We start from the raw sequence: 22655 nt of genomic DNA, 5'->3' as shown, positions 1-22655 counted from the left end.
CAAAAAATCGTGTAGTGTGAACTATTGCATCAGGTAGTCGATGTGCCCATCTTCTCTATTTAAATCAAATTATTACTGAAGGGCAACATAGTATACAGACTTCATAATCTTTTGGTTGAATGCAGTATTTATTTCCACTTTGGCTTTATGTTGTTTAGTTTTATTTTTCAAGTGAGGTTTTTGTTAATGGAGACTGAGAATCCATTTTACTTTTGTTTTTGGTTGTTTTGTTTATTTTGTTTATCAGCTCCAGTGTTAAATATTCTTTTGAAAATAAAGTGTATCTATCTTTGGCAGGAAATTGCATGCATTATTACGTCATTTCCATTAAATCAGTGTAAAAAGGTCTTCAAACAATATTATCGTTTATCGCAATAATTTTTGAGACAATTAATCGTTGAGCAAAATTTGCTATCGTGACAGGCCTAACTGTATATCTCACACTTGGTTGCTAAATGTGGTCCACTATGACATTCCTGTTCCTCATGTATGGAACACCAAGAAGGCCAAAACATTTCATAACTTTTTTGCTGCAAACAGCTATAATCAAAACCTAAACTGTATGGAAATGAACCGTACTGCCAGACAAATCACTTTCATCCAATCAGAGTATTCCTTAGACAACAAGTCAAAATAGTCCTGAAATTACAAAACAAACTTATAGGATTTAGAAAAAACACAAGTGTACATAATACACTTGAATTTTGTAGTCTTATAGTATGTAGTTAAGCACACAAATATGCTTACTTTATGCATTTTAGGTAACATTTCTAATTTTTTTGATCTACTATGTGATCCATTCCTACTCAACTGAACTGCAGGAAAACCTTTAGAAAAAAAAAGTAATATCTTAGATGAAAGAATGCTCATATGTTAGAACGGCCTATTGGATTGATGCTCTCAGTCCACTTCAATTATTTTGCAAGGAACAACAGTCAAAAATTTCAGTCTCTAGATACCCAAGGCTGGTAGTAATATGCTCCAAAAGACTTGGACCTGTGATTGCCACAAAAGGTTATAGTCTACGGTGTTGACTGTACAGAAATACATGCCAAACTGTTCCAGATTTTTATTTGTAAAACATTCTGATAACAACATATATCAATTTCCTTCCACCTCGGCTTTTGGCCAACAATATAAAATCCTACTAAAATTAAAGTTTGTAATTGTAACATAACAAAAATGTGAGAAGTTAAAATGGGTGTTAATACTCTGGTTAGGCACTTGAATCCCTTAGTGTTACTTCAGCCTGTCAGCTTTATGGCTCTCTGCCGGTTGTGCTGAGACTTCGTTCTTCCTCTTCAGTATATTTTCTATCCAGCTGGAGCTCTGTGCTATTCTTTCCAGGGAGCGAGAGGAAGACAGTGTGCTCACTCTCATGTTTTTGCCCGAGGTGATCAGCTCTCCGTAGCCTTGCTGGTGGGAGAAGGCGTAGGCAGAGCGGCGAGAGCTCGTCCGGCGGACTCGCCTCAGGTTCTGCTCCTGAGGCCTTTGTTTTTTCCTGGACTGCTGCAAATGACGAACCTGTCAAGACAAACCAGCGATCTCTTAATTCCCCTAAGATTGTCAGATTTGACAGCATCTTCTATACTGAGTGGACAAGACAAGAGTCTACACTGCTAAAAAAATCTTACCAAGTACTTTTGTTTCACTTTCTGGTGGAAATATCTTAGTACACTTGAAATAAGATAAAACTAACTTACAAGTGCCTTTTCAGCAAGATATATGAGATTGTTTTAAGTAAATAATTTCTTAATATTGATTTTAAAAAGTATTGGTTCCACTGGTAGATTATTTCACTTAAAACAAGACATGTTTCACATGTTATAAGTGAAATAATCTGCCAGTGGAACCAGTATTTCTTGAATCAATATTAAGGAATTATTGATTTAAAACAATCTCATATATCTTGGTGAAAAGTTGTAAATTAATTTTTTTATTTAAAAGGTACTATATTTGCACTAGAAAATAGAACAAACATACTTGGTAAGATTTAGTGGGTTTTTTCCAGTGTATATCTTGCAAGTACACAGTGTAAATAATGTTTGTCCCCTTACACATGGCTAATTTGCCTAAACTTATATATGTCCATATAATATAATAATATTGTGTAGGGCATTGTAAATACTTATGAATCACTGTTTATGCAGCATTCTACTGGTAAATCTGGTTTATTAAGCTGTTTGTGACTTCTTTTCACTGTTACTGCACCTTGTCTGTTAGAGTTGGGAAGAGATAGACTCTCAGAAAGCTCACGACTAAGCCAGGCAAAATGCACACCACAGTGGTGAGCAGGATGACCAACCACACGCTCTTCTCCGAGAGACAGTTACGAGCCGTACCTGTGGAAAAACAGCAATAGGAAATTCCTTCTGCTTCGTTTCCACCAGTCTTTTGTTTTTTAATCATATTGAGCCAAACTCACCAATAAATGGGAAATTACTCGGAAAGATGCCAAACAGGCCGTCACTTTGCATTGCAAACAGAATGGCAAAATACACGATCAGGCTGCCCCACATGAACAGATGATTGACTGCTGTCCAGTAGTGTGTATCCAGTCCAATCTAATAACAAAAACGTCACACATTTAACAGGTTAGGATAGATCTATGGGCGATACAAAACATTTTTTTTGCACAAAATCATTCTTAAATAGTGAGATTTTAGCCTGCTCAGTTTGTCTATCTTGAGCTGTTTTAGGGCCTCTTGTCACTTTAAATCTAAATAAGTTGCTTCCGGCCAACTCAGCGTATACACTCACACATGAAAAAAGCTGCCAAAAGATTCAATTCAATATAATTTAAAACTACTTTATTGATACCAAAGGGAAAATTCTTCAAAGAAGTTATTGTAGATGATAAGTCCAACTTTTCCAGCAGCCAAACGGGCTTGATCGGAGCTCTGTTTGGGTTGCTAGGTTACAAGCGGAACTCCACTGGGGTTGCTAGGTAACGGGCTGGGCTTCGCTGGGGTTGCTAGCTGCTGATATGCGAAGTTACAATTGGAAGGCTTTTGAAGCGGCTTATTTTCCAGACACCAAAAAAAAATTAAATTATTGCTCAAAAACAGCTGGGTGTTTTTTCTAATCATTTGGGCCGTTTTTAGAAGCAGTAGAAATATAAATGGAAGTATAAAAACGTGCAAAATCCCTTTTAATGTACAGTGTTGGTTATTATTAGTAAACGTCACTGTGTGAGAACAGTTCAGTCTGTTCAGAGACTCACCTGAACACTCACAACAATGACTAACGTTGTTGCTATGGTGACGGCAAACGCCTGCTGGTCAGAGAAGTCGGAGCTGTCGTCCTTCAGCATGACGGAGAACGCTCCGTAGGGAATAAAGAAAAGCAGGAATGACGTCACCATGCCTTGCAGCGTGCAGAGGAAGAACTGGCGTTTGTTGAAGAGCAGGTTCTGTTGGCCCGGTTTGTACAGGCTCGGGTAGCGAAGGCTGTTCTGGTCGTTGACGTCCTGGCAGAAATAAGTTGGTAATTAGATAAGTTAAGCAGTTCCTCGTTATTAAAGTCTAATACCTAGAAGGTTAGCAAGACAAATGGTTAGTTGAAGGTAACATATAGTGAGTAAATTAGTATTAGTTGTAGCATATGGGTTCAAGAATTAGTAACAGATTAGTTACATTTATTGTGGTGAGGATATATTTTTTAAATATCAAGGAGGTTTGTTATTTAAAACAGTAAAACAGGGCAGCATAACCCAATATTCACCTGGATTGCCTGACAGTGTCTTGAAAAGACAAAAGTTTTGGAAAAATTAGGAAATTGACAAACTGTGGACATAATTTTTTAATCCAAAAAGGCACAGCTTAAGCCAGGGGTGTCCAAACTTTTTAATGTCAAATTGCAAGTACTCTGAGAACTAGAACATTTAATATCTTTCTTTTTAATTAAAAATGCAGAAAATATCTCCTTTTTATTTTTACCAGCTAAATAACACACAATGTTTTAATTAAATTAGCAATTTGTATTTTCTAAACAAACTAAGCAAAAAGAGTTTTACAGGTTTGCCAAATAAAAAAAGAAAACAGCTAACCATGTCCTAATTTTTCAGGTTGATTATATTTTCAGCAACAAGAACAGTTTAAGGAATAAGTTTCTGCATTTTAGTAAAATCCACTAGATGGTTATTGAAAGCAAAACACTTTGAGTTCTACCTTATATTTCCCATTTCAAGATTTTAATTGCGTCTGTTTTGGACGGCTTGTGAAATTTCTGTAAAAATTTCACTCTAATATTATTTTTAAATGTGTATCAGCATCAAACTCGCAAATCCAAAGTTAGGCTATTATTGAGTTCTGATTAAGGGCCGCACCAGAATCATTTTGTGGGTCCAAATGGCCACATTTGGACATGCCTGCCTTAAGAGATGCAGCACCTTCAATTTGTATGGCATCCACTGTAAACATTAATTTATCTTCCAGTACAGTAGGATACTATCATATGGAAGTTTATGTTTATTATTTATTCCATGTTTTCTAACAATACCTGATCAAAAAGTCCCATCGCCAGAACTGGTAACGATGTATAAACAATATTGAAGAGGGTTATGAACCACTGGTCGTACACAGTCTGTGGGAAAAAGTAGATTAAATATTTAAAAAAAATAATAAAACTGGTCATATATTTTAATGTAAACGACAGTTTTCTCACCTGTGCTGAGAAACCACAGAAGAAGCCGTACCAGAAGTGGACCAGGGTGAAGGCAAAGTTCTTGTAGAAGAAGTAGGCCAAGAAATTACACATTCGGAAGTAGGACCAGCGCCCGTGCACCAGCAGCAGCCTCTGCAGGTACCGAAACTGAGCGAAGGAGTAATCTGAGGCCAGAACAGCTTGCATCCCCTCCTGTCCGCTGATGCCTACGCCGATGTGGGCGGCTGACGCAGCACAAGAAAAAAGCATAATGTGGGTCACACAACACTGGAAAATCACACATATTAAAGATAATATCTAGGATTAAAAAGTTCACACCTACAACTGGGGGCACACAATGTAGGACTGCTTTTAATAAAACTGTTGTAACATATTAAAGTCATAAAATGCTTGTACATTTTCACTAATTATTATTAAAAGTAAAGAAATTGTCTTATGAATTATCTGTTGGTTTGTAGTTTGATTGGTTTGCTTAGTTTTAGTGAAATCTGAATAATGAATTATCAGACACAGTAAAAACACAAAATCTTACCAAGTAATTTTGGTCTAGTTTTTAGTACAAGTGTTATAGTGCACTTGAAATAAGACAAAACTACCATAATATACGGTACATAATATAAAAGTAACTTTTTAGCAAGATATAGGAGCTTGTTTTAAACTATTAAATCCTTAATACTGATGAAAAAGTACAAGTTCCAATGGCAGATTATGTCACTTATAACATGGGGAAAATGTTTTGTTAGAATTCTGACTTTTGATCTCCAAAGCTTAAAATCAGAATAGTCAAAATTCAGAGATTAAAGTAAAAAAAACCTGAGATTAAAGTCAGATTCTTAATATTTTTCCAGCAGCCATAATTCTCTCCTGTATTTTTCAGAAAACAAAGTGAGAAGATCAAAATAAAAGTTTTAATTTTGAACCACATCACATCGGCACTGGCCTTTACTCACTTTTGATCATGCTGACGTCGTTGGCGCCGTCCCCCACGGCCAGCGTGACGGCCATCTTGTGCCTCCTCACCAGCTCCACCACCTGAGCTTTCTGCATCGGCGTGACCCGACAGCAGATGACCGTTTTACACAAACAGGCCAGATCCAGCAGCGTGTGCTCCAGCTGGGGCTCCAGCGCGTGAGCCTGCGGGCCGAACACATACATCACACCTGATTAACACACCGTCCCACGGCGGCGCTGAAAAAACGAACCTGCTGAGGCAGCAGTGGACCGTTTCCCATCTGGCTGCAGGCGGTAAGGAAATGGATGTTAATGAAAACCTGTAATGAAGCCGACGGGCGTCAGAAGGCCGGCAGCTTTCTGCTAATTGGACTTTATTTAGTCGGCAGCAGGTGAAGAGAGACACAACATTCAGCAGAAAAGCAACCAGAGTAAGAGTAGCACTACTTCAACATGTTTTTACTCAAGTAAGAGTAAAAAGTATTTGGTAAAAGGGCAACTCAAGTCCTCAGTAACTGATGAAATTATCAATCATTTAATATGTAAAAATTACATCATCAGACGAACCAAAATATAAAGTTACGTGGAAATTTAGGTATTTTAAGGATGAAAATGACAGTAATTCATATAAGTAACAAAAAATAACAAAGGCAGGCAAAAGAAAATTTTATAAAACTTTAACAAAAACTGCAGGTGTGTCTGTCTGGTGAATTTTGGGTTTTTCATTCAGTGGGTAGAAAATACAGACATATTACTCAAGTAAGAGATGAGATACTTCATAATAAAATTACTTGAGTAGAAGTAAAAAGTACAGCATAGTAAAAATACTCCAAAAAGTTGTTTTTGTTTCAAAATGTTACTCAAGTAAATGTAACTGAGTAAATGTAACTAGTTACTACCCATCTCTGCTGTTTAATGGTTTAACGCCTGCTGGGTTCAAAACCAAATGAAAAGTAAGTAACAGTTTGATAGCATCTCACCAGACTGTGACCGTTGATGACCAAGGCATACTCGGAAATAATCGTTTCTTCAAACACTGAATCTTCTGCAAACACGTCGCCTTTCTGGACGTCTCCTGTGCTGCTCAGCCGGCGCAGGCCGAGGATGTTCTCCTTAGCGTTCCTAAGGAGAGAGGAAAGACCTACTATGCTTGCTTGAACAGGTTAGGGCTATAAAAAAATGTTAATTACATTACAAAATCACTTTAAGACAATGACATTTTAGTTTTGAGCTCCTTTTAAAATTAGCTCTTTTAGGGAATCTTGTCTCTTCAAGTCTAAATAAGCTGCTGCTTACTGCTAGAAAAAAGGACAAAATTTATAATAATTTAATAAGTAACAAAAAATAATAAAATCAGGCCAAAGATAATTTTTCAAATTAGTTTCTTTCAGTAAAAAATTTATAAAACCTTAATAAAAACTGCAGTTGTATGTCTGTGTCTGGTTAACTTTTGCCTAAAACATGTTTGTTTTTTCTTCACTGGGTAGAAAATCCAGAATTTTCTTTTCAAGAGTAGAGATATTTCATTATCTCTTTTATTACTCAAGTAACTATATTACTTGAATACTAAAATTACTCAAGTAAAAGTACAGCACAGTAAAAATATTATTAAAAGTATTTTTTTTTTCCCAAAACGTTGCTCAAGTAAATGTAATTGAGTAAATGCAAAGAAATGACTACCCAACTCTGCTTGTAAGTTATGTTGTTTTTCTAGTGCACTGAGATATCGACACTATAATCTCGACCAGAAATATTTAATAAGATTTTGTGTTTTTGCAGGATAGTTTATTTACCTTACTAAATAAAATAAAAAGTCAAAACAGAGTTTGTTGTGGATTTGCAGTCATCCTGGACATAACGACCCTGAGTGCTTCATTTAAGATCGACAAATCGCTCATTATCAAACGTTTTTTTCAGTTCTGATGAAAGTTTAATTTTAGGAGAAAACACAGCCAGCCTGCTTTGGGGTTATGATTGTTTGGTTTCCAGCCTGTTGCATGAACGCGGTGCGTTTACCTGAGCTGCTGCTGCACCTCCAGCTGCGTGAGCCCAGAGATAACAAACACCTCATCCATGTCGTCCCGCAGCATGTTGCAGGAGTAACCGATGCTCATCGCCGTCTCTAAAACAACACAGTTCACAGATCTGAAACTCTCCACAGATGCAGCATGTTAGCAGCTACTCATCATCCAGATTTATTCAGTTGTTAGCTACCTAGCTTGTCTCCTGTTAGAACCCAGATCTTGATGTCGGCTAGATTCAGACAAGCGATTGTCTCCGGCACTCCTTCTTGAAGTTTGTCCTCTATCGCTGTGGCTCCAAGAAGCTTGAACCGAGTCAGAAGTCAGTCTAGGTAAGATTCATCGTTTCAACGGTGCAAACAAAAAGGACGCTAGTTTTACCTTCATGCCTTGCTCTATTTCCTCGTAGAGAGCAGCCAGCTGCTCTTCACGGTTCTCAATCACAGTGCTCACGTAGTGAAGCTTCTTCTGCCACACCTGATAATATTCTTTGCTGAGGTCTTTGTAGGCAAGAGCTAGAGTTCGAAGCCCTTCTCCTGCAAATTCCTGTGAGGAAATGAACACAATCAACAGCTCTGGAGACAAAGAAAGTTTTAAAAAATCAGCTAATCAAACAGAACACTTGAGTTTTAAAAAGCAATCAAAGCTGCAGCAATGCTCTTTTGTGTTCTTTAGTCAAAATGCTAATACAATCTGGATACATGTAAATTTAAAAAAATATTCAAGAAAAACCACGTAGATCCAATTTAGTTCAGCTGCTGCAGGAACGCTCAAAGCACACAAATGCATTTTGTCACTTAAATCTGTTGAGTCAGATTATAATCCATAATCTATAATCCTTTGGATGCTTCTTGTTAGGTTTAGACATTTTTTTTGCATGTTAAAATGATGCTATGTCACCATGGCTAAAAGAATGAATCAGATCAAATAAATAAACACATAAATTAAAATAAAAAACTCACATGTGAAATGGCAGCGAACAGATGCGCAATTATACAACTGTACATCTTTGAAAAGCAGAAGTGGAGCCTCCTGCACAACCAACAAGAATGCAGCAAGTGGTTTCTGAATGGTAAGTCATCAACAAAACACTTCTCTTTTCCAGCAGTACAATCTGCTGACAAAACATGCTGGAGCTCAGCTTGGTAACAGGCTGGGCTAAGCTGGGGTTGCTAGGTGCTGATATGTGGTGTTACATCCTGAGAGTTTTTCAAATGGCTCATTTTCCAGACACCAAACAATAATAAATTATTGCCTAAAAAACATCTGTGTGTTTTCTTAAGTGCTACTGTTTTTTTTAAAAGCAATAGAGACCCAAATGGAAGTATAAAAACATTCAAAATGAGAATTTTTCATGATAGTTCTCCTTGAATCGCTCAGGTAAAACTCACACTGAGGTGTTCTGAGGTAGCGTACATGAGGTCTTCGCTGGACGGATCCAGGCGGTCAAAGATGATTGTGTCGGCTCCTTTGCAATATAGTTTAATCTGACCTTGGGGATTCCTCACTGGATCAGAAAACAAAACAAGCAAAAAAAAAGGGCTTTAAAAAAAATAACATAAGCTAGGACAACAAATAAGTAGATCAGGAATGTCAAAACTATTTTCATTTCAGGCCGCATCACGATCATGAGTGTTGTTAAAGGGTCGGTTGTGCCAGAATCTATTGATAAAACGCATTAAACTGTATGTTTATGTTGTAAACTTAGATTTAGACTTGTACTTTATTGATCCTTTGGGAAGACTCCCTCAGGAAATTGAAGTTACCAGCAGCAAATATGTCTTTAGCATTGAACGTCTAAAATTGCAAATTTGTTTCATCGTACACAAAAACTAGCGTGCAGTTTTAAGATTATATCAGATATTTAAACTTTTTTCATGGTATGAATGTTATGGTTGTAAGAGTGTGTTTATTTTTGTGTGTATATACAGTTCTTATTGTGAAACTAAGGTTTTATTTCCATTAAATCTCACTGTTCATCAGTAAAGCCTCATCCTTCATTCGGAGGAATCTCTTGATTTTTTATGATTGTGGAATCGCAAAAAAATGGAGAGACTGATCTAATTTAGCAGATAAAAACGGCTTTAACTTGATCGATACAATAATATTTAAGCACACAACTGTTGAGTTAAAGGTAAGTTATTTATGCGTCTCTATGGAGTCCAAAGGGCCACATAAATAGCTACAGTGGGCAAAATTTGGCCCGGGTCTTGAGTTTGACACAAAAGTTGCAGGCAATAAAGGACACTTAAAGCAAGTAATTTTCTTTCAGTGTGCTAATAAGAAAAATTGAGTCATGTTGACTACTGGTGCTATTATACGTAAAGACCTAACCAATGACACTCATTCTCTTGCGCACGTTGTTGAAGTCCAGTATGGCCAGCAGGTCGTAGGTAGCCGCTCTTCCCATCTCACAAAGCGTGATGGTTTCTGGAGTTCGAGCCCGGAAGATAAACCCAAAGTTTCGTGCTGCGGTTACCAATGCTCCTTCATCCGGTGACTGGGCCTGGTACACCAGATTCCCTTCATTTAAACAGAAATAATGATCAGAGGATCATGAAGGATATAACTGTAACGGGTGTGTGTAGCTTTACCTTCACTCTTCTCCTCTGGCATGACGGTGTGGCACAGAGCCAGCAGTCTGAAGAAGTCCTGTGCTGCAGATTCCTGCTGTTTGACGGCTTCAACCAGGCTGCAGTCGTAAAACTTGAAGGCTTTGTCGCAGAGCGGGTTGAAGGAAAAGTCTACGCACTCTGTTTTCTGAGGATACAGATGGTTATTGTCAATTTATTTCAGAAATAAAAGTGACATTTGTTGGAGAAGCAACGGGATAAACTAAACTGAGACGGGTTACTATGTGTTTTCACCTGATAGCCTGGTAGACTCGGCCCAATTTGGGGCCAAAATTGCAACATTTCAGCTGCTGCAGTTTGCTTTCACACTGCATCATGTCAAACCAACCAAACTGTTTGAAAAACCTGCTCCCTTCCTCACCTGTGGGGGCGCTGCACCAAGAACCACTGAAGGAAACAACATATAAACTTCTGAAGAAAACATGTGCGCAACTTCCTTCTTCACAAAATGTAAATGATGGTTGTATTTACCCAGAATGCCCTGTGCTATAGTCCACTTCCTGCTTTTGGAGCACTCTCCGGTCTGTTTGCATCCACATTATGCATTCGAACCGCACCAGAGTTCACTTTAACAGAACTAAGACCGAGGTTTTTAGGCGGACCAGAGTTTGCTTTTTTGGTCCGCATCAGAATTAGATTACGCTTTCACACCTCCGTGAACAAACCAGACTTTCTTGACAAACTAAAGCTAGATTAGAGAGGACTAAACAATACACCCTTAGATAAAGAACTTAACGATTGTACTCTGGTAAGACCAGACCAGATTTATTGTTTTTAATCATCAGATTGGGGGAAGTGCTAGTCTCCCCATTCAGCTTTCACCTGATCATTCATGTAACTTCTTTACAAAAAATACTTTAGAAATATGGACGCTGACATTAGTGTTGGGGATGTTTGTGCTGCTGCAAAAAATAGGTAACAGGCTGGTATTTTGATGTACAGAAATACATATCAGTACTGAGAAAAATATATTGATAAATATCCAAATATAACTAATAGTCCCAAGCAAAGCCGTAAAAGTTGCTGCCACAATTTAGGGAAATATTTTGTTTCTGGACGTTAAATCACTTCCTTAACTTTATGCACAACAAAAAAATCATAATTCTATTACTCTGCACTTCAAGTGGAGTTTTTGTTATTATTTTGAAGGATCAGATGACACTTTAGTATGTGATAATAGTGTTTCTGCACAGTGTGGGTGTCTTGATAAGAAGAGTGGATTTGTCTCCAGTGCCCACTCATCAGGTGGGTAAGTTAGACTGCAGAGTTATTTGTAGACCATAGTTTATAGCAGTTAATGCATTTTATGACCAAACAGAGCTTCAGTTATTGTCTGAAATCTACATGACTTAATGTAGATTAAACTAAATGAGCTAAATTTAGCATATAGATTTAAAGTACAAGCAAATACCGCCTCTGAAGTTGTTGTCCTTTTTTGTTGTTACAGTATCTGTTGCAGCTTTTGTATTTTATTGACCCTTCTGAGCCACCATACCGGACACCAATGGCACAAAACCTTCAGTTTTTTGATGAACTTTGTCTTTCAGCATGACATTGACTCAAAGCGACTTAAAAAATCCAAACAAAAGAAGTCTAAAGTTTTGCAATGGCCCTGTCAGAAGAAGGCTGTGCAAAGGAAATGTTCTCACAATATCACAGATTTGGACCATTGAGGAAAAAATAGCTGGGAAAATATGTCCAAGTCAAGATGTAAAGGAGACATAAAGGAGTTAAATCTAACATACCTCTGTAATTTCCACCTTCTGGTTGAATTCATCATAGACATCACCTTGAAAACAAATGAAAAATTCAAACACTTCAGCATCTTGCCAAAACTTAAACAATAACTCCAAATAAGCCTGAAAAGGTTCTTGATTGTCTGTTGAATGAACAATACAGTGGAATCAAAATCAGATGTTTGAATTTCACACAATCTAAACTGTATTTACAAAATAAATAACAGGAGATAGAAAATGTTTTTCCATTGACATTAACTAAATTATATCTCACTTAATTAGTTGTAATAATCTTCCGGCAGTCAATGAATAACCAAGTCAAATGACTCATAAATCCAAAAAGCACAAAATTGTTGCATTTTTTTAAAACAGGAATATTTGCAGGCCTGTCACATTAACAAATTTTGCTGGACAATAAATTGTCCCAGAAGTTATTGCGATAAACGATAATATTATTTTGAGACCATTTTAAATTGATATAATATCAATGGCATAAAAATATTCTCAAAAATGTATAGAATTTAAATTCTAATAGACATTTAATATTGAAAGGCATTTTAAATAAGCAAAACAACAAAAACAACAAATAAAATGAATGTAAATACAATTGTCCTTCAAAAAACAGCTAGTTGAGACCAAAATACCAAACTGAAACTTTATCATCCAGTTTTTGGAAGAAAGACAGAAAAGAGAGAAACAGTAAACCATCCAAATGGAAATTATTGAGTTCAATTTAATTTATTATTGACTGATTTACTGCGACAGGCTTAGAGATATGTTTATAAATTAAGTCCCTCTGTGTGGTTAAAATGCAAAAACACAAAATCTTACCAAGTATTTAAGTGAAATAATATGCCAGTGGAACACAACATTTCCCCATAATATAAGTTAAAATGTTTGTTCCACTGGGTGATTACTTCACTTACAACTAATCTTTTTCATCAATATCAAGGAATTATTGACTTAAAAAAACCTCATATTTCTTTCTGAAATGTTACTTGCAAGTTAGTTTTGTCTTGTCTCAAGTGAACTAAGACATTTACACTAGAAACTATAAACTAGACCAAAAATACTTGGTATAATTTTGTGTTTCTGCAATGTTTACAAATATTAACGTCTACATTTAATGATATGGCCATTTGTTTTCATATTTAACAGCGAGATTAAAGAGCCTCACTCATACCGTACGTCTGCCCATTAATGGAGCACTTGCTGAATGCCATGATGTTCTGCGTCAGCGTGCCGGTCTTGTCAGAAAAGATGAACTCGACCTGTCCGAGCTCCTCGTTCAGGGTGGTGGTGCGAGCCTCGGCCGGTGTGTCGCTCTGATTGTGGTACATCTTCTGGTCCCAGTTAATGAAGAAACTGTGACCGAGCCGCAGGACCTCCACACTGAAGGAACGTGTGAGAAAAAACATTTGATGTTCTGCAAAATGTCATAAGTAAGTCATAATTATAGCCTCTAAAAGGAAATGAGGTTCTTTGTTTTTACCTGACATAAAGGGAAATGGGGACAACAGTGTTGAGGATGATGATGTAGGACCAGAAGGTGAGGAAGCCAGAAAAAACGGCGCTGCTCTGAAACTCATCCCATGGTAGGAACAGCTCAAACTTTCTGCCAACACAAGTCTCCCAAATGGTGTTTCCTATTGCCAAAACCACTCCCATACAGATGAGGAAGGCAAAAATCTGAAAAAAGAAACAGTATTGGCCCTTTGCACATGACGTCACGCTCTCCAGAACTCCGCCCACTCCGCCATGACGGACGTCAAAACTACCAATGCGCTCCATCAAAGCCTGTCAAAAAACAGGCCGCCGATATCCTAATATCATTCTTATTTAGTTGATTTCACTTTAAAAATGGGTCAGTTGCATAAACAGACAAGGATAGAAACCAAACTTGTCGTTTTATAACTTTTAATGAGGGACGATACGGCGGCGATGGATATCAGCCGTTAATCATAGTGACAGCCCTCGGTGTAACCGCGGATTTACAGCGAACACTTTTTACAAGGTAAGAAGATTAACAGTCATTTACTTTAGAAGTTAATATGATTAAAAAGATATCAAATATCGCATTATGGAGAAGGTACGCATCTAACCATTGTAACCATGGAGACAACGACGCACAAGCATGTAGCCTAGCATGTATGGAAAAAACTGGTTAGCATCTCGTCTTCTGTACGTTTCTAAAGCTGGTCTAATTTAAGGGGAAACGCCGTTTATGACATAGTGATATAAATTATATGAATTCAGGCAGTTCACCCGTTAGGAGGGAGGAGGGATGGGTCGGTTTCTAAGCTAGCTGTTTCAAGCTTCTGTTTGTACTTACAGCAGTAAGTTGAGTTAACTTTTTATTAATTTAGTCAAACCTCCAAGAGTTGAATAAACTAGAGATTTTAGGTTAACACTTAAAAAACTGAAAGTGTCATGATCCATGTTCTGTCCTGTCCATGCTGTGCGTTAACACTCATTCAGTTCACCTGCCGCGCCTGCTGATTGCTTGCCTGTTCCACCTGGTCCCTGCCCTACTTAAACTCCTCTCAGCCTCTGCCTCCTTGCCAGATTATCGACAGCCACGAGCCAGTAGTGATCCAGCGTTTCCTTATAAGCCTTCAGCGTTTCTTCGACCCTTTTCTGCCCACGGATTGACCCCTCCTGCCAAGCCCTCCTCGGATACCTACTGTTCTGGATTTCTGGACCCTGACCCAAGCTTCGCCCCACGACCATCGACTATTGCCTGCCCCTCAAGCTAAGTTTGCTCCCTCCGATCTCCTGTGTATGACCCCTGCCTGGATAACCGTCTTAGTCTCTCCCTGGATTCTCTGCTCCACCCGTCCATTGCACTACAGGTCAGTTAAGCCGAACATTTCAAAGTTACCCCTCCCCTATCAGTGCATCACCAGCCTTCTCTCCTCTCTTCTCAGTGCTGTGTTGGATGACCACATCCTGAGCCGCACCAATAGCTGAAAATTTAATTAAACCTTTTTCCTTTGCAACTCTTGTGTGTGGTTGAATTTCCGGGTCCCCACCCAGTGCCCTTACAGAAAGAGGAGAAAGACAGGAGTGGGAACTATTTCCCAGAATGCTTAGCGGCATGTTTTTGTCTCCTGAGATGGAAGTGCGTTACATTGATCTGACTCTTGTGTTTTATTAAGGCAAATGTTCATTTTAATGCAATTCTCAGTTAGCAAAGCTTGAGGATAATGTCCTGTTCACACTAAATGTTTCTGAGCTGAATTCATTGGGATGTTTAATAAAATTCATTATCAGATCAGAAATTTTGTTCCTGCAGTTTGAAACAAGAATTTAAATTATTCTAAAGTAAAATAAGTATTTATTTTAACTTGATATTGTGAGTAAAATAATAGAGAAATGTGGCTCTTTAACTAACGGTGAGGCTAGTTTTTAATTAAAACTCACAATTCAAAATTAATGAAGTTAAAAAACAATGTTTAGACAACTTGTGTCTTGTTGTTAAATCAACTTCATGAACTTTAATTTCTGAGTTAAAACCAAAACAGTTTTCTTGTTGACTTAAATTGCATTTTCAAGGCAGCAGGTGGACTTTCATTTTCAAGTTAAACCACATTTAAATGTTTTACAATGTATTTCAATTTTTTTTTTCTTAAATCACAAACTCATCTGGAGCCAATGACACCAAATATCTCACAAAAAATAAAGCTACAAAACAAAAATGTTTTATAAAAAGAAAAGCAACTTCTCACCCATAAAACTAGTGTGTTCATAAGTTTGTCAATGCTGGTCCGTTTGAACTTAGTCCGTCCACAGTTCTGCATCAGCTTGGTTTGTAGTCCTGATGAAAGCAGAAATAAAAAGCTGATAAACAACAAATATTGAGACAAAGCTCAGCGATATGGAGACTGAAATCATTAAATATTGATTAATAATACCAGCAAATATGACCATGCCGAAGCACCACTCAGTGTTTCTGAGAACACAACCGCGCAGGAGCATTTTTTCATTATCCAGAGAGTATTTATTGTATCTCCAGTGCAAAGTGCCTGTAAATTTATCCAGCTTGTTGTTTGGTGGTTCACAAATGACTTCTCCTGAGGAGAAACAACAAGACAAAAGGAAATGATCTCGCAAAAACATTAAGATACATGTCAAGTCTCCCGTTGTGGTCGGAGAAGTATTGTATTTTACCTCTTTCCCTCCGTCCTCCCGTATTAAAATTTGCCCGTAAACATCATGTATGATAATATAATTATAAGAAAGCATTTCTGTGCCTCAACATACGGCAATTTCTGTATAAATTAAATGTTATTGTATACTGTATATGTATTAATACGGTAGATGTAACTAGTCAAAAAGGTGAATGTAACTAGTTACATTTACTCAATTACATTTACTTGAGTAACTTTTTTGAAAAAGTGTACTTTTAGGAATACTGATTTAACCGTATAATATAAATTCTGGCAGCCACAAAATTTTACTGTATTTAAAATCCGTATAAATACAGATCTTACTGCATTAATACGGTACCATACTGTATTAATACAATAACTGTAACTAAAATGGTCATTGTAACTAGTTTGAATTACATTTACTAACTTTTTAGAAAAAATTACTTGTGTGTATACATGTATGTAGGGGTGTGTGCGTGCGTGGGTGTGTGTGGGGGTGGGCAGGTGTGTGTGTGTGTGTGTGTACCAAGTTTTTATATCCTTATGGGAACCTATTTCTGTCTACAATGTGGGGTCATTGGGACCATTGCTTCTTGTGGGGACATGTTCTTGTCCAAATTGTTGTTTTTGGTTAGTGGTTAGGTCAGTGATGGTTAGGTTTAGGGTAAAGGTTAAGGTAAGGGTTAGGTATGTGATGGTTAGGGTTAAGATTATGGTAAGGGTTGGGCTGTAGTAATTAATGGAAGTCAATGTGAAGTTCCCACAAGTGATGAAAACACGAGTGCATGCGCGCTCGCGTGTGTGTGTATTTTACTGCAAAGATCAGTAAAATATGTATTTTACCATGATAATGCTAATGGGAAAGTAGATTTCTTGTAAACCTGTATTAAAATGTAAGGGATACTGGATCTAGGTTGGACTGCTGTGACAGCTTTCAGCAGGTAGCGTAAAATTTCCCTCATTTTTAAATCCTAAACTTGACAGGTGTGCATTAACTAACACTCTGCAGCATCTCACCATCAAAGTCCATCAGTTTTGAAACGTCTCCCAAATCTGAGGTCACACTCAAGGCCTGGCGGACTTTCAGATTTGTCTCCCTGTTGGAGGGAAAATGGCAATCTGTAAGTTTCTCTTCAAACACAAACACCCGTCCAGCTCAGGTTGGATTATATATATGTTCTGATTATATTTTGTATAACTGGTGCAGCTCTCACCCGTCCAGCTCTGCTGTCTCAATATAGCAAAGGCCATAAGGCTCGCTGCTGCACAGGAGGAGGATATCGGCCTGCGAGAATATCCAAATCAAACAGTCACATTTACTTGAGTAACTTTTTAGAAAGAATTCACTTTTAGGAGTATTTTTGCTATGCTTTTTACTTTTACTTGAGAAGTGTTATTGTGAAGTATTTTTCCTCTTGAGAAAAAATTATTTTTTTACCCACTGAATAAAAAACAAACACGCTTTATTTTTTTTTACAGAAAGAAACAGATATGGAACAAAATTGCCTGATTTTATTGTTTGATATTTATATGAATTATTGTCATTTTCGTCATTAAAATACAAAAACAATTTAAGTAACTAGTTAAAACTTTACATTTTGAACTGCCTGATGTAATTTAAATGGTTGATAATTTGATTAGTTACTCAGCACTTGAGTCACATTTTTACCAAAATACTTTTTTACTCTTACTTGAGTAATTTCTTGGATGGTTAATTTTTTTACTTGAGTAGAAATACGTTGAAGTAGTGCTACTTTTACTTTTAAGTAAATTTTTTAGGTACTTTACCCAATGTAAACATGTTGCAACATTTTTATGAAAATTAAAATTTTTACTGGAACTTTGTCAACATAGAATTATTTTTAATAAACCGATACTGATAATTTCACTCTGTGTGGTTTCTCAGTTCTTTTAATAATTTTTACATGTTCTTAAATTAGTCGTACCACCTGTTGTACATTTATTTAGTTTATATCTAATTATTCCTGTTCACTTCATACAAAATAACCAATTTTGCATGTAAACACAACTGTGGCAAGTGAAAAACCTCAGGACTAAATTGATTAAATTCAACAGTTTTACAGACAAATGCTTCTCAAGAAACAAAATTAATCTTATTTAAAACAAAAAACATAACCTAAATAAAACTTGTCACGGTGATTCTTGATATAAAGAATAAAAATGGGTTTCCAAAAAGTAAATATAATTATTTTTAAGGCTATGCAAATATGACAAATAATGTTTTGGGAATGTAATTGAAAAACCTATTGGAAGTTATTGCATGTTTGTGCATTTAACTCACAGCAACAAACTGATTATTCTCCAGTTGGATGATGTCTCCCACTCGAACATTCATCCATTTCTCCTTCTGTAAACTTAAACAAATAAAATCTACAATCAGTGGGTTTGTTTGGGGATTTTATTGAGAATTGTTGACAGGTTCTGACAGAAGTACCTTCCTGTGATGAGAACCTGAGACTGGCGGTTGTTGACTTGCTGATCGCTCTTGTGTCGAAACTGAAATTTGAAAAAGATGATGATTTTTAAAAAATAAAAGTAATTCTTTTGAGATTGATGAATAATGAGTGAGGAGGGGAATCATAATCCTACGTAGTCATCGGTGGCATCTTTAACAGCTGTGAACACCAGCACCAAAACCAAAGGCACGATGGTTGTGAACCAGGACAGAGACGAGATTTCTGGGATTAACTATAAAGAAAATCTACTTTAAGATTCTGTTTTCAACCAATCTCAAGTCAAGTTTATTTATAAAGCACATTTCAGCAACAAGAAAGGTTGATATTGTAGTGCTAAGCCGTTCAGTGATTTATAAACTAACAGTAGTATTTTAAGTCTGTTGTTAGTTTAGAGATTTACATAAAGGCTTTTAATTTAATGCTGCATTTGAAGAGTTATTATTTTAGAGACAAATGATAAGCAACCAGAAACTTCAATGATTTTTAAAATACAAGACCTAGAGACCCAATGTAAGGATTAAAACTGGTGTTATGTTCTCTATCTTCCTGGTTTTAGTCAGAACACCAGCAGCAGCGTTCTGGATCTGATTGGTTTTTTTTTAGGCAGACCTGTGAAGATGCTGTTGCAGTAATCAATGTGACTAAAGAGAAACCCATGGATGAGTTTCTCTAGATCTGGCTGGGACATTAGTTCTCTAATCCTGGAGATGTTCTTCAGGTGATAGAAGGCTGACTTTGTAACCGTCTTTATGTGGTTCTGAAGGTTCAGGTCTGAATCCATTGGAACACCCAGATTTTGGGTCATTAGTTTCTAGCTGTAATAATCAAAACTGTGAGCCAGCTTGCTCCTCTTAGGTCCAGAGATTATAACCTCAGTTTTGGCAGATCCAGACATTGATCTGTTCCAAGCATCTGTTCTGTGACTGGATGGATTCAGAGTCACCTGGTGACATCGTAATGTAGATCTGTGTATCATCTGCATAGTTACGGTAGCTAATCTTCTTTCTTGTTATAACCTGAGCTATCTTGTAGATATTAAATAGGAGGGAACCAGGGTATGGCACCCCACTAACGAGCAGATGGTCTGCCTTACCTGGAGGATCAGCAGCACAACAAAGTAAGCATTCGCCACCCTCTGGAACTGCTCAAACAAGTTGATGGGCAGGAAGGTGAAGACGTTGTACTTTGAAGTCTTAATGTGATTGTTCTGCACAACAACAACAAAAATAACATAAATAATACAGATTGAATCCTGCAGGCCTCAGCTGTGGGTAAAGGCAAAAGCAAAGACTGAAGCATCTGTAAGGTTCACTTACAGCGTATGAGAACTTCTCATTGTATTCTCGTGCATTGGCTTTTACACGGCGTTCCTTCTCTGCAGTCACAAAACACACGGTTTTTCACACAGGTTGGTGTAGCTGGATATATTTTCTTTTTCCAATTAATTAATGAAATCATAATTTTAAAGTCACATTTTGTATTTTTGTTTGATGATATGAGACATGAAAACCAAACCAGAAAAGAGATACAATGTTTATAGTTTTATTACACTTTGTTTTATCTGCGTCTTTATCCATTTTACATGTAGAGGCTTTTATGAACCCTGCCACGCTAATAGTTTTCATTGGAAATGACGCCTTACTGACTTGGTCTACATCAGTAATTTGGCAACACAAAGGTGAGAAAATACCTGAGCTTGTCTCTACCTGCCCATCTTTCCCCACTAACTCTGTAACAAGTTAACTATTCATTCCCCTCTGGGTTCAGTTAAAGGGGTATTATCATGCTGCATCTTATTTAATTACATCTAAACAGTAAACAAACCCCGTCAGAAACACTAGCCACAACCTTACAGTCGAATTATCGAACGTTATCTAACATTTCACACAAGATAAACCTGCTGTGTCCAGACGAGGTTAAACTGTTGCTCAATTATGTATAACATAGAAGCAGCAAGCTGCAACAAGACAGATGATCTCACACATCGACTGAAATCAGCTATCAGTTACTACAATGATGAATTATTAACAAACCTGCTTCTCTTGTTCACTCTGGCGCCCTGTATATATATATGCATGCAGTTTATGTTAATTCAAGTTAGTTTGTGTTTGTACTTTGTAATTTTGTAATTCTGAGCAGTTCTCAGTAAACTGATACAATAATTGCTTCTAAACATTTTTGACTTTATTTCTTCAAAGTTTCATCCCACAACTAGAAGAATTAAAAGATAAGTCTTAAAAGAAATTTGAATTGTCCCAGATGAATCAAAGTGGATAGTTTCTGGTGCTGCTGTAGAATATTCCACATTTACAGTCTTCAGTCAGAGGCTTCTTTAGATTTGTTGGAAGACTGACTGCTACTGGTGATTTGGTTATTAAGACAATATTTAATTTCTTTTTGGGATTTTTTTTTAACTGAATTTGTGTTATTCTGTTGTGGAAATTCTGGGCAAACATACCATGAAAAAACAAATTATCGTGAAAATTCCTTTGAAAATCTTGATTTACTGCTGTCTCAATAAATTTCCTTTAATGATATTTTTAAAAACTGACATTATTGGAAATTTTATTTTTATTATTTGTTCCACAAATATCTGTAAATGTAAAAATATGATTAAATGCAGTTTTTGTGTGCAGTTTGATGATATAAATCAAATTTTCTTAAGAGTGCGGAATCCTGACGAAGTCAATTTAAAATGGTGAACATTTTTCAAGAGGCGCTAAAAGCTTGCTGTGTCTTACGGATTCCTAAAAAATGACGTAATAAGTAGTTTTTCATCATGATTTTTATCATTGTCACCATAGAAACATAAAATATTATGACAAAATTCTATATCTGTGTCGCCCTCCCCTATAACTAGCCTTTATATTTTTTACATTTTTCAGGTTTAAAATGTTTAGCCAAAGAACAGCAAACAGCAGGCTGCAAAATGCTTGATTTCTAAATATCAGGAATATTTCTGCCAGAATACAGAATAAACACAAGCAAATGTGTCTTACCAACATATGTATTTCTTCTCCAGAATGGCATTTTTTCCTGGGACGTTCCCAGACTTTCCCTGGAGGAAACATAAAGAAATAAAATGTTTAACAATTAACAGCACACAAAAGTAAAGACACTGCATTATTTGCAAACTTTAAAAACATGAGCAGCAGTGGTGAGAAAATCCCCGGCCTAACTAAAGATCCCAGGTGAGTAGAACAGGGTGTGTTTACTGCAAAAATATTTAATCTTACCAAGTCCAGAAATAAGACAAAACTAACTTACAAGCAACTTTTCAGAATGACATAAGAGCTTGTTTTAAGTAAATAATTCCTTATTATTGATTAAAGACATTTTATTTCCATTGGCGGATACTTTCACTTACATGTTGCACACATAGCACACTGAAGTACCACTCTGAATTTCAAATATGAAATCTTTTGTTTGCTACTTCTGTAAGGTTAAAATCAATAGCCATAATAACACCGGTGCATGTAAGTTAATTACAAATTATGCTAATGATAGTAGGGATGTACAAACAGTAGCTTAGATAAAGGCGTTGACATGTTGGTACGTGAAAGTGAAAATCTGCTTAGGGCCCCAAAAAGGTTTGGACCGGCCCTGACTTTTACTTTAAATGTAAATTATTAAATCTTCTGCTTTTATTTGCGTTAGAATTACAAAATGTATTTTGTTTAAAGGCTAGAGGGACTGTTTATTATTACATTTTCTATCTTGTTATAAACTGTCAGCGGGAGGAAGCGAGTACTGATTGATGAATATTTTTATCGTATTCTGGATAAGTTTAAGTAAAGGTATGGGAATTGCTTCACAGACCTTGTTGATATGTGTCAGTTTTTACAAAATGGGTGCAGGAACAGCCGGTGAATGCTCAGTCTCTCCGGTCTTACCTTGCACAACTTTGTAACAGGCGCAGTCTTGTGTTGTCTCCATGAATCCTGGCAATCTGTAGCGACCATTTGTTTATTCCAAGCGACGCGTTCCGCACATTTTCCTCACAGTAAATTAGGCGCCGCTC

General features: G+C 36.8%; 1 protein-coding gene and 1 long non-coding RNA gene across 4 annotated transcripts; one reads left to right on the top strand and one right to left on the bottom strand.

Annotated features, from left to right (window-relative positions):
* Positions 1–1054: 1054 nt before the first annotated feature.
* Positions 1055–22634, bottom strand: atp8b4 (ATPase phospholipid transporting 8B4). Of its 3 annotated transcripts, XM_028005293.1 has the most exons (28): positions 22528–22634; positions 21634–21692; positions 19951–20009; positions 19728–19841; positions 18768–18866; positions 18613–18674; positions 18460–18532; positions 17372–17442; positions 17175–17254; positions 15921–16079; positions 15735–15823; positions 13499–13695; positions 13190–13398; positions 12016–12059; positions 10232–10397; positions 9972–10160; positions 9029–9144; positions 8019–8183; positions 7831–7942; positions 7633–7738; positions 6597–6738; positions 5616–5799; positions 4666–4889; positions 4501–4584; positions 3224–3469; positions 2426–2564; positions 2212–2342; positions 1055–1524 (listed from the first exon to the last, which is right to left on the bottom strand). In XM_028005293.1, exons 2-28 carry the CDS (start codon positions 21662–21664, stop codon positions 1240–1242), a joined length of 3576 nt encoding a protein of 1191 aa, XP_027861094.1. In that variant the 5' UTR covers positions 21665–21692; positions 22528–22634; the 3' UTR covers positions 1055–1239. The 3 variants fall into 3 exon arrangements, with proteins under 3 accessions (XP_027861094.1, XP_027861103.1, XP_027861111.1); XM_028005302.1 differs by lacking the exon at positions 18768–18866; XM_028005310.1 differs by lacking the exons at positions 19728–19841; positions 19951–20009; positions 21634–21692; positions 22528–22634 and having other exon boundaries at positions 18460–18525; positions 18768–18788.
* LOC114137066 (uncharacterized) lies at positions 14414–15005 on the top strand. The gene is made up of 2 exons (XR_003593938.1): positions 14414–14858; positions 14934–15005. It is a non-coding gene; the product is annotated as an uncharacterized LOC114137066 (long non-coding RNA).
* Positions 22635–22655: the final 21 nt, after the last annotated feature.

Source organism: Xiphophorus couchianus, chromosome 2, assembly GCF_001444195.1.
Source record: "Xiphophorus couchianus chromosome 2, X_couchianus-1.0, whole genome shotgun sequence".
In the NCBI taxonomy this organism is placed as follows: Eukaryota; Metazoa; Chordata; class Actinopteri; order Cyprinodontiformes; family Poeciliidae; genus Xiphophorus; species Xiphophorus couchianus.
This window is presented reverse-complemented; position numbering and strand designations above follow the sequence as displayed.

Coding starts and splice junctions, on each gene's coding strand:
- atp8b4 (XM_028005293.1), bottom strand. CDS start 21,664: ATGCCATTCTGGAGAAGAAATACATATGTTG. Junction 20,010..21,633: donor GAGAAGAAATACATATGTTG/GTAAGACACATT, acceptor TTGTGACTGCAG/AGAAGGAACGCCGTGTAAAA. Junction 10,398..12,015: donor AGAAGGTGGAAATTACAGAG/GTATGTTAGATT, acceptor CTGTATCCTCAG/AAAACAGAGTGCGTAGACTT.